This window comes from Hippocampus zosterae, chromosome 16, assembly GCF_025434085.1.
Source record: "Hippocampus zosterae strain Florida chromosome 16, ASM2543408v3, whole genome shotgun sequence".
In the NCBI taxonomy this organism is placed as follows: domain Eukaryota; kingdom Metazoa; phylum Chordata; class Actinopteri; order Syngnathiformes; family Syngnathidae; genus Hippocampus; species Hippocampus zosterae.
Window position 1 is genome coordinate 13,610,067 of NC_067466.1, and position 12,572 is coordinate 13,622,638.

At 43.0% G+C, this 12,572-nt stretch overlaps 1 protein-coding gene across 21 annotated transcripts in view; it reads right to left on the reverse strand.

Annotated features, from left to right (window-relative positions):
- The window catches only part of LOC127588424 (neurexin-2-like), a 121,278-nt gene that overhangs the window by 18,691 nt on the left and 90,015 nt on the right, over positions 1-12,572 (reverse strand). The window contains exon 1 of one of the 21 annotated variants that reach the window (XM_052047150.1): positions 10,393-12,012. The exons of 18 other annotated variants lie outside the window; for them this stretch is intronic. In XM_052047150.1, coding sequence (XP_051903110.1) covers positions 10,393-10,642 — 250 coding nt within the window. In that variant the 5' untranslated portion in view covers positions 10,643-12,012. Of the gene's footprint in view, positions 1-10,392; positions 12,013-12,572 lie in introns of those variants that run through there. 2 more of the 21 variants (XM_052047151.1, XM_052047145.1) reach the window with 2 other exon arrangements.

The following is a 12,572-nucleotide window of genomic DNA, read 5'->3' on the forward strand; positions in this document are numbered from 1 at the left end:
ACCACGAGGCACAAGCCAATTAAAAAAAAAAAAAAACATGACGGTCGTTTTTCTCGACTGCATAGTATCCACCCAATGGTGGATACAATGAGGTCACAAAGTCAGTTCCTTCACTATTTTTTTTTTGTGTGTATTCTTAGAAGATGGATACAGAGGTCGAAATGTATATAATAATTGAAAAGAGCTAAAAAGTTCAATGAGGAAGACTTCACATCTAAAAGCAAGTCATTTCTCGGGAGGATGAACTGGTCGGGTCGGGCGGGGTGGCGGATGAGTGATGCACTTTCGAGAGAACTTAGACTTGAGGGGCTGGCGGCAAACACGAAGTGACACGGATGTCCTCGCCGTGGCCGTGGGATGCGAAAGCCGCGTTCCACACAAACGACAATTACCTCGGGGAAGTACGGAAAGAAATGCTTGTTACTATGCTGTAGCTCTTAAAACAAGCATTTGTGTCTGTCAGATGGATATTTTTCCTAAAGTGAATCAATAAAGCGAGGCGCGGAGGAACGCTTGAGAACTAATTGAAGCCTCAATTCATAGCATGAAAGATTGAAGTAGCCTTCAGCGCGGTGTAATGGCCGGTTGCTACAAAGGTTCCTTATTGATAGCGGCTAACTGCTGCCTGATAGTCAAAGACCTCCAAAGGCTTGAATATTACTTTGCGCTGCCTTTGAATTTAATTAAAGGGCAGGTTCTCACACTGTGTGGGTCTTTTTTTTTTGCATACCCTGCTAATCTTAATTAATATCACGGATTTGCAGTCAACTGCGAGTCTGTGACATTCCTTACATGATGGAGTCGCAGTAAGTGAGCTCTCTTGCGTTCTTTCTTGGACTGAATGTAATCTGCATCTGGCCTCACTTTGCCCTCCCTTCTATTCAGTGAAATCACTTTTGACTTTTCTTCACTTCAGACTGCTTTGAATTATTCACACAATCTTGCAGTCCTGTTGGGGCATGTACGTAATTACTCACTACGGCGCGGGCGAAACACTTGAGCTTCACGTCAGTTCAATTCGTAAAGCGTGCAGCAAATTAGTCATATTGCAATTTGTTATCTTAATATTATAATCACAAGTAAGTTAAGACTTTTGAAATATTTAGATGAAATTAGTTAATGAAAGAAGACAACTAAATATGCGTGCATTGTTTCTTAAAAACTCATTCAGTACCAGCCAATTTTAGACCAAGTCTGAAAAGACGTTTAAAAACGTCTTTGGGAGTGAATGAGTTAAATAAAGCAGAGTGCAACCTCTGAAGTCAAATGCAAACATCCCTGAGGTTCAATGAAAACTCTCAATTCTCAATCCATGTGACCGGTTCAGATTGTACCTCACAAATTGCCCCGAAACCACTCCTACAACTGTTTATGATAAAACCATAATCTATTTCTGTGTATTCATATAAAAAAAAAAATAGCAACCAACAATTACCCGATTCCAAAATCCTCCAAGTCATGAAGTGACCATCACTCAGCGAGTCTTTCATGCCTTCTCCGTTTTTGAAGCCGTTCAATTCAAAGCATCTTATTTGACTTGATTCGCCGAGGACACATATTTACAGTTTTGCTGACTGAAGTACTAAATCCAGTGAGACGGACAGTCATTTGCATAGAATGCTAAGCAGCAAATATCAATCTTACAATTCAAAAGCATACCCCGGCAAACTTATTGCATATTGTCACAGCAACTCCACGGTAAATGACTACCAATTCCCTGCGATGCATTGGAAGAAATGTGAACGTACGCAGGGGATAAGTGGTCTTGCCAAAGGATGGATGGCTCCGACAATTGCAGAGGAGCACTTGTACGGAGTTGATATTGATAGCACTTTGTACTGCTTTTTGGGCATAGAAAATGTGAAAAGAATATCTTAATCGCATTCGCCAATCGTAAAAGTGGCGAATCAACCAAATAGAGACGGTAAGTCGTGACTCGACGGGCAAAGCGGTACGCGACTCCCGACCGCCGGATTGTGGCGTCTCCCCTGACCAACGGTCTGCAGTGAACACGCATCAAATGAAGTCGATGCTAAGCAAGTCTTGTCAAGACTATTGGTATAAAAATCAGGTTTCTCTTGCATGATGCATCACTGTGCTGTCTGTGTGTCTCTCTCACCAACCCCCCCCCCCCCCCCCCCCCCGCCCCATCCCACAGCAGGGCACTTCTCATCTCTCAAGGCCACATGACACGTGTGCTTCAAGAACAGCGCTCCTATCGGAGAATCTGAAGAGCGGAACTTGCACCGGATTTGTTTATTTCTTTCCCCATTATCAGCATTGATAACAACAACGGAACTCGCCAGACATCGGCTGTATTTCTTCACAATATGTGAAAGACAAATGGGAAATAAGCAAGAGAAGCACAATGAACACACACCGATCTTTAGGACCGTCGGTGAAAAAAGTATTGCTGTCGCTAAAGTCAAAATGCCATTTGAGAATTTATACTTTGTGACTTTTTCTTTTTATCTTGTCCTTGAAAAAACTTCATGTACTTCAAAAAATAAGACTAATATTAAAGCTAGTGAAAAAATAACTGAATGAAAGAATTTAAATTTTCAAATTTCAAATTTAAATGGATCAGTAACACTAAAACTGCTTTAAAACGATCTGATGTAAACAACAACAACAACCACAAAGAATAACAATGAAACAAAAAATTCACAAACTATTACTTTCCTAATTCCGAGCTATGGACAATTTAGAGTTTAATGAACCTAACGTGCATGCTTTTGGAATGTGGGAGAAAGATGGAGATCACACAAACTTCACGCAGGAAGGCCACCGCCAAGATTCCGACAACAAAAGAGCAGATATGCCGACCCGTCGCGCACCATGCTGCCTGCCCCCAATCAAACAGAAAGTTCATAAAAATTCAAAATCCTAAATTTGAACTACTATTAGGAAAAACACCAACTCTCAGTATGCTATCCAACTAAAAAAATGTGACCAAATCAATTTCTATGATAGTATTTGACAGTGATTGGTCATGCTTAGCGAAATATCCCCCGCACCCTGCCCACCACCTTTTTCAGCCACTCCCCTCAGGCAGACGCTACAGATCCATGCGCACCAAATGCAGTAGACACTTAAACAGCTTCTTCCCTCTAGCCATTAACTCCTTAAACAATCACTGACGTAGTCACTCTTCTTGCACCAAAAAATGGTACTACAAAACTACTGGTTACTCTAAAATGGTTCAATGATTTTGTTGTTTACGATGATACTAGTGCAGCGTGTTATACCGGAGACAAATTCCTTGTGTGTTCTACATACTTGGCCAATAAAGATGATTCTGATTCTGATACAAGGTTTCCAATTTGCACCGATTGTAGTCATTTCCAAAACGGAGCGAATCAAGGTCATGTTATGACAACTTGCTTTGTAATCCCGAAGATACAAATAGTAGGGCCTCAGGAGTGCTTTTTAACAGAATGAACCACCACATAAATTTGTTGCTGTCTATTTTGAAAATGTCTCGGAGTGAGTCATTCAGCACTCCTGCCCCGCTGTGAAATAACAGTGTTTTAATGGCATGTCCTTAAAATGCAAATTTAATGGGGAACATACATTCAATTGGAGCGGCACGGTGTTGGACTGGATAGCACGTCCGCCTCTCAGTGCAGAAGTGCAGGGTTCGATTGCGGCACCGGCCTTTGCATGTTCTCAACGTGCCTATGTGGGTTTTCTCCGGGTACTCCGCTTTCCTCCCACATTCCACAAACATGCATGGCAGGCTAATGGAATACTGTAAATTGTCTCAAGGTGCGAGTGTGAGCGCGGATGGTCGTCCGGTCCATGTGAGGCCTGCGATTGGCTGGAAACCAGTTCAGGGTGTACCCCGCCTAATGCCTGAAGACATATGGACTATGTTTGCCATAACCCAGTTCATGGAGAATGAGATGTGAAAAAACTAACGGTATCTTTTACACGCTGCATTGTCAAATCCCAATTGTCCCTTGAATAAACCAACAAATGGCGATCACAACAATAACATCCGCCTGAAGGCTTGGGGAGGTAAATACGGTATATAATGGAACACATGGGCACATGAAGCGTGCTCCTACACATCCAAAGCATCCCGATCCAATCCCAAGTGTGAACTCGTGCACAGGCTTGCCTTGCTCCATCACTCAGGTCACAAGACTCATCTAGTGATGGATCCATCCGCTTTTTTACAGGAGCCGTCATGCTCTAAATAATTCCCTCAAACCACCCTCGGCGGATACGTCTTGGTGGTTATGTGCGCACCCGCTGGAACATTATGGATGTGTTTCTGCGCCACGTTGCATTGACTACCCACTCAAAAACGTTCCGTCCTTTCTCCTTTGTGCTCTCGGCCTACTGAGTGCACAACAGACGAGGCAATGAGCGATAGGCTGCGCGCGCTGGTGGTAATTTGCATCACGCTTCACTGTTTGATGCAAAGGGGGGTGGGGGGGGGGCGTGGGGGAAAGCTTGCTGACGAAAAGAAACAGACGATTTCCAGCATCTCAAATGAGTGAGTTCTGGTTTGTAGAAATGTTTGACGTACTGTATATGGGCATTTTTTTCCTTTTTTGGGGGGGAGGGGGGGGGCATTTTTGTTTGGTGGTGTGTCGTGAGATTTTTCTTAGTCTTGCACAGATTTATGAAGACAAGCGAAAAACATCGTTTTAAGGAACACCCTCAGGCAGTTATAAATTCAACATAGGGTATTTTCAATATTCACTTCAGTTTTTAATACGGTGTTTGTATTAGATGCAAGTGTATATTTTCACATCTGCGTAAAAAAGACATTCTTTTTTACAAGCCGATAAACTTCTCCTAATGACCTGTCAGCCTCCGGCGGCGTTAGAATGACAAAATAACCTATAGTTTAATTAGGAATTATGATGCATAAAACCGAATTTAATAATGAGGGGGGGATAAGGGTGGGTGGTAAAAAAAAAAAAAGCTGATCGATTAAGAACATAAACTCAAATGAAACTCCCAAACTGTGAACAATTCATCTTGAAATTTATGGAGAGACATTAAGTCTGAATTTGTCATCTGACTTATGACATTTGAAGCCCACTTCTTTCACGCTCTATTAAATTTGGCCCAGTGAGATGATGAAAATGAATAGTTCAGCCCGAAGCCTGACGGAGGACATCTGCTATTCACTCAAAAGGATGGCAATCCTGTAAGAAAGTGGCAACAGGCCCCACCGACACACACAGAGGTCTTCAATTAAGGGCCTCGCGGAAAAAACTGATAAGCTGAAGCGACTGGCACCCAGACCTCAGCTGCATCACGGCAAAATGATTGTCTCGGGTCGTATCTGTGAACCCCTCCAAGAACGTGGCTCTATAATCACGTTAACATACTCCCACACTTCACTTGAAGATGGCTCGGGTCATCATAAAAATGTTAGCCTCCAACGAAATTCAGAGATTCTGAAAGGCCCTTTGGATTTCATATTTACTTTCATTAGAATGCTCTCCGTGTCTCACATCATTTTATTTGTTTAGTATTTTTTTTCTCCCTCTTTTATTATTCTTTTTATGGCTTTTTTTTTTTGCATCCGACTATAAATGCACCTGCTGCAACAAAGCCAATTTTCTGCAATGGAAATATCAATAAAATAAATTAGCTCGAACTATCATACAAAAATGGTAAACGGGCTTTCACTTGCATAGCTTTTCACCTCCAAGGCGATCGCAAATGCTTTGGCACCGTCTCGTCGTTCACTTCCTGATGACGTAGCATCAGGAGCCACTGGCGGTTGAGTTAACTGTTCGAGGATAAAGTTCACACTGTATCGTGCCAGTAAATTTTGGGCGAAGGAGATGACAACAAATGATTTGGTAGCGCAAAACAAATCAGACTGTAAAAAATACAACTTTTTTTAGTTTGGGTGGGAGGGTAAATGAATTTGGAACAACTTTAAAATATAAATGATTGACATTTATGGCATCAATCTTATTCCTAAACAATTTACTGAGTTGTTTTTCCCTATATCCTGAAGTTGGGGCACAATACAAGGGATTGTAAGGTCTTTTTTGTTGTTGAAATGGGGGAAATCAATTTTCACAACAGCAAAACTCGCCTCTGCGCTTTCCTCAATGCTTCTTGCTCGCTTAAATGAACAAAAATATTGGACTTGAGGGATGCTCCTTTCAGCAAACGGAAACATAATCCCACCCCCCTTTTAAGGTAATGGACCAGCCTCTTAATCGTCCTCACTAATGGAAATGCAAGATCTCTCTAGACATTTCATAGACAAGACACTTCCCGGGAGTGCATCAGAATATTATTACTCTTCTTACTTTTTTGTTATGACACACCTGAAATAGCCAAGTTTTAAATACTTGAAGCCACGGGTTTAACAGTTTAGTTTGTTATCTTGCGGGATTGAGTCGTGGCAGAAGCTATTAAATTCTCTAGATATGAACTAAAGAACAAATCCTGATTTTTTTTTTAAATCTTACATAATTCTGAACAATATCCGTTAGCTTAATGCTAACACGAAATAGAAAATGGCATCAATGTTCAAACAAATAGCATCGGTGTCAAGGTGTTATGTCCTTTTAGCAGCAGGTATTTAAACACAAATGGTGCAGCAACACATGTTGACAGACAAAAAAAAACAACAACATTCGCGAGCATTTATTCTCTATACTCTGTGAAAAACAACAAATTTTCAGAAGTATACTGAGTCACTTGTGAAACACTTCTTCGTCTGTTTCTGTATGTCTGCAAAATGCCGCCCCTGGTGGCCAATGCTCACACACCCAATAGGAGCACAATGTAAGATTTGATCTGTTGAATCTGTTCTTTGTCTCTCCGGGAAATTATGAACAAATCGGATGCAAAAAGCACGACAGAAAAAAAAAACGTGCCTGAATATAAAATGCACGTAACCTTCCCACACTTCTCAAAATAGACTACCATGAATGCCCGCACTGTGCCGGTATAGCGTTCATGCACACCGCAAGTTAGTTTCAAGTGTTCATGCCTGTGCGAGAAGATATTCATGTCATCGGGTTGAAGTCATCCCCCACACATCTGCTGAGATACTGATGCCTGAACCGGAAGATGCGACCCCGCCTTCTTTAACAGAGAAGCAAATAAAACATGATCCTCACAATTAAAACCGGTGGCGAGAACCACAAGTTGATGTTCTGAACTCGTGGAGTCTTTTCGATTCCAATTTGCAGCCGCACTTTCCTCACCGTATTGATGTCGTCATTCATATTCCTTTTGGAGAAACTCATTTTATACTCAAGGGCCATCACAGCGTCGCAGCAATTCACAGATGTATAAAGCTTTGTTGTTTTTATGTACTATGATTTCCTTGAATGCGGCTCATGCATTCATTACGCATGATCTCTTTCCCATGATACCAAATGTGCCATTTTATTTTACACTTCTATTTTATTGCCAGTCGGTTGTCCGAAGTATAATAAAAGGCACAACAAACCAAGAATTTTTAAAGATTGTTTTCCTTCTCTGCTGCATAATCACAACATCTTGTATGATTTTTCTTCCTACTTCACTTCATCCTCACTGATTAAAAAAAAATAAAAATCTGACTCTGAACCACCATTAATAACATGCCACAGAGTTTTCCTTTTAAATATCATCTTATTATGTTTCTTTTTTAATTGCTATTGTGAGTACAAATACACATGATTGCAAATGTAGACTTCAGGTCAGGTAAAACATGACCTGACGTAAACAGAAGTGCCTTTGACTACCGTACCTTTCATCCCGTGTCCACATTTGATATCGGTTTTCTTTACAGCTCCCAAGAAGAAAATAAATCATCGGGAAAATGGCATGCTTTCTATTCAATTCACTTTGTGACACCCAATTGGAAACTCGACAACACACGCAGATAACCCTGAAAGGCTCCCAAAAAAAAAACACTCTCTCCCCCCCGCCACTTTGGTAAACTGTCTGCTTGTGGCAGTCGGTTCCAATTCTGGGTACTCTGAAGAATGAAGCATGGAATAATTCCACTGAGTCTGTTCAGTATGTGGAGGACAGTGGGGGCATGAAGATGAGGTCACCGACAGGCAAATCCTTCTGGAGTTCCAGTGGAGTGCGGATGCGGTCTACCAAATCGGGGGGTCATAGCACGGGCATGTCTCTGACAGTCTCAGTGGGAAGAGGTTAGGTCAGCAAAATACTGAAAATATCAAATGTGAAGTAACAGTCATGCCAGGAGGCACGAGCCTAACAACTCGAGGGTGAGAATGCAAAACTGCACTGACGCAGACTTCAGCAATTTGGATCAGCAGCAAATAGTAAAAATAGATCAGCACCTTCCAAAATGTAAGAACGTCGGCGGGAAGTGAGAGGAAAATGGTCGAGAATGGTTAAGGGAAACTAATTTAGACCGGGTAAAATGATTCTAATCATTAAAAGGAAGGTTTTGGAATGTGGCAATGGGGAAAGAAGATTTATGGGGAAATGGAATGCAAAAGGAATGCATTCTTGGGCCGTTTGAGAATGTTTGTGTTGAAGTGTCTAGGATGGGTTGAGAAAACTGAGTTGTGGGAACCCTGACGAGGGAGATTTTTTTTTCCCCTCCTAACCTTCTAACACCAATTAAACACCACACAAAGATAACCATCTGCACCCCTAAATGCCATTAAAAAGCGTAAAAAAAAGTAATCATGACCAAAAGATTTTTTGACAAATTAAGTAGCAAAAGCCATTAGGCGGCCATTTTGCGACTTGCCGTCGATTGAAAATGACGTCAAAGTTCCTCAAGGGTCAGGTAACAACCAATCATGGCTCGGCTTCAGAAAAGAGGTGATGCTCCATTGCTTAAACTACATTAAGCCGCAATTGTATCAAACGCAATTTCACTTTTGTGTTTGCACAAATCCCGCTGCAATACAAAAGTCAATTTGCGGGAAAATGCGAGAAATTCTCCAGTGATCATTGTAACCTTCTCAATGGACATTTTATGATAGTGTGCATTCAGGTAGTGCAGTTTTTAGCCAAATGGAAAGTATATTTCCATTACCAGCCAGATATGGACTTTTAACATTTATAGGCCACCATTACGTGAAGGCTAGCAGCAGGTTGTAATGGTCAGTGCACAGTGGAATCATTTCATGCTCGATGAGAAGTTTTCTTTGTTCAGCGATACTGAAAGAAAGTCAAAATGACACTTCAATTGAATTTGAAAGTAATTGCCTTATTATGTAATCTTTTAGTGCAGCTACGCTTCTATCAAAGTGTCAGGCAGTGGGAAATGTTAACTCTGGTGTTCCATCCAGAGAATAAAACCTTTTCTAACTCTTTTGACTCTTACAAAATGAAATCTTGTTCACTGACCACATGAACTGAAAATGCTCAAACTTAGTCATCGTATCGATGCGTGTAACACCCTCCACGCAAACGGTTGAGTGATGGCCATTAGAATACGCTGGAATAAATGCTGCTGGAAGAGAGGTGAAAGAGATTGCAGCAGTCTTTTCACGCACGGTAGTTTCCACATGAACACACATGGAAAAAAACAAAAAACAAAACTCCCAACAACATTATAATGACCTGTGAATTACAAGCAAGGGATTTATGTTGCACTAAAGCAAACTCATTGCTGTGAAGAATGTGCAACCCTTCAGAGCAAGCAACCTTACAATAAGGGTAATTGAAAATTTATCAGAGAGTTGTTTGAAGTGTTTTTTTATTAAATAGGTCTGCTTGATCACGAGCTTTGCCTCGCCTGTAAAATCCCCCGACCATGCCGTTTGTAATAAGAGCACTGATGTAATTCATCACATTTTTCGCCCCCCTTTTTCAAAGCCTGACAAATTGCTGCGTTGAAAAAGACGACAAATCCATCGGGGGTTGCTATTTTACAGGACATAAAAGTGAGGAGCTAGGAAAGACATTTCAAAAGTGCAATCTAAAAAAGAGCCCCGGTGTCAGCGTTCTGAGGCGACCGATTTTGAGAAGCGCTGCTAGATTGATGTTAATTGTAGAAGAAAGGTCATTTCTTAACATCCGTCGGCGGCACGTAGCGCGTACTCCGCCGTCTTTGAGTTCCTCAAACAAATTCCCGTTGTGGATGATGTGAGAATACAAACATGGCACGATTAGTTCTGCTAGGCGGCGTGTTTGACCAAAGGCAACACAGGGAAAAAGGGAGAGCGCGACTGATGTGATATCGATGTGCTTACAGAATGTTTAAGCAAGCTCAAGCTGCAGCAAATGCAGGATATTATCCAAAACAAAAGTCCCCATTATTTTCTTTAAAAAAAAATTTTCTCCCATGAATTGTTATTTTATATATATATATATATATATACATGTATATATATATTTTTTTAATCAACCTCGAATGCCACTCTTGACAACAGTGGCCAAAAATGCTGCATTAATGAGATTCCCATAGATTGGTCTTACCGTGGCCCCCTCTGGTGAGAAAGGGCATCCTGTTGATGGCAATGGGAACAGTGCCATGCTTGTTGTGGAAATGGTGGACGTGGTGCGTGGTGCTGAGACTAGAAGACACACGTGCCGTTCCAGTTTGGATGGGCAGCACTATGATCAAGGCGAACCAGAGGGCGAGTCTGGAACAGTAACTTAGGCCCATGCTGAGGCTCCAGCCTGTACAGGTCCTCCCAAAGGGGGCTGTAGAGAGTCTACCCATCATTTCCACATGAGTCGAAGGCTAACCACTTGACCGCGGTTTGGTCTTTTGGAGTTCCGCTAGAAGACCGCGGGGCATCTCATCGAAACGAGGACATTGCGTTTATAATCCCTCTGCTGGCTCACGCGCTTGGCAGCAGATAATAAAAAGAAAAATTCCCGTGAACATGTGACAAAAGTAACCCGGGATGAATTACATTGAAAGCAAATCCAACTGCGTGCCTGCCTGCCTGCAAACTTATCCTAACATTTTCCCAGAGCAAAGTGTCTTCTGCGCAGCATTAAAAAGCATCCACTTAGACGGCGGGGTATCCAAGGCGTCGGGGTAGGCGCACATCCAAATGAAAATAAAAACAGAGATGGATCCAATTAAAGAGGAACGCCGGCGAAGAAAATGAAACATCTAGGCGTGAAACGCGGCGGCGGGAGCGAGCTTGAAGCGACAAGAATCGCGATGAAAGTCTCCATCGCCCACAGGTAGAGCTGGAGGGCAGCCGAGCCTGCCCACTAAGACGAGCGCCCCTCTGCCGCAGACATCGCACACGTCCGTGTGGGAAAATGGATCATTTCACTCGGCCAAATGGATACAAAAATAAGGGCAGGAGTAAAGATGCTGACGATTAGGGGCGATGCGGGCACCAGCACTTTTCTCCCCCCTTCAGCCAGTGATGGGGGAAGAGAACGGCTCAGGAGGAAGGGAGGGAAGAGGCTGGGAAGGAGGAGGGGATGGGGATGGGGGCGCTAGATGAGGTATAGATGGAGCCAGAGAGCGAGCCACATCTGCAGCGGCGCAGTAAAGGGAGGAAAATCCAGAAAAATAAATAAATGAGCCGCTATCTCTCTCTCTCTCTCTCTCTCTCTCTCTCTCTCTCTTAGCAGCTCCCTCGGAGTATGCGGCGAAATTCCGAGCGAGGCGAGCCGGGATGCTGCTTTGCCTTCTTCCTCTGGTGCTCCACCTGCTCAGTCTCATGCAGCAAGATTACTGCTGCATTCCTCTCATGCTGCTGCTGCTGCTGCTGCTGCTCCGCTTCCCTCTCCAGTTACCTCATCTATGACAGGTCTGCGGCGCTGCCTCGTTTTTTTTGTTTTTTTTTTTTAACCCGACAACTGCATGCATCTAACAGGAGCTTCTCCTCCAGCACAAGATGAATGAGCTCAGGATGCTGCAGCGCACGAAAAAAAAAAATGAAGCTGATTAAAACAACAACAACAAAAGATTTATCATCAGGAATCTAAGAGGAGCAAACTCTAGGACAGCCTGAAGTCTCACAAAAAAAAACCCAGTTCAGAGTTCTAATAATAATGCCATACAAGAGCATCTTCTGGAGGCATACTGTTGTCAGCATGTGTGTGTATATGTGTGTGTGTGTGTCTGAAAAGCGAGTCTGCGAGCAAATAAGCGGAGGAGGGAGGGGCCCCCTGAGGGGTGGGGGCCAAGGATGAGCGGTAGCGAGCAGGGAGGCAGGAAGAGAAGGGGTGGCCACAGCACACAGCATTGGGAGGGAGGTGGGGGGCAGGGGGGGGGGCTGTTGTGAGCGATTGTGGTGGTGGTGGTGGGGGGGATAGTGAAGCAAGGAAATGGGTTGCGTGAATAAATACAGAGCTCGCAGGTCCTGGCTGTAACACGCAGGAATCATACTGCAGAGGAGGAGCCTGATTTAGGTGAGTTGTCAGTATTGTTACAGAAATGAACACTAGACCACTGATACGGACACGCCGTTAACACCAAGAACTACAATAGGCCTGCGGGATGGGGGCCGAAATATTTGACAGTTTTATATGATGCAGCTTACAATACAACCCACGTGCAGTTAAAAAAAAAGAAGATACATGATTGGAGCGCCAGGGCTACAGTGGTTTGTCATTGCGGCGGCTCCTTCGACGTCAATATTATTCCAGCTTCGGAAAAAGTATTGGGAACGCCACTTCATCAA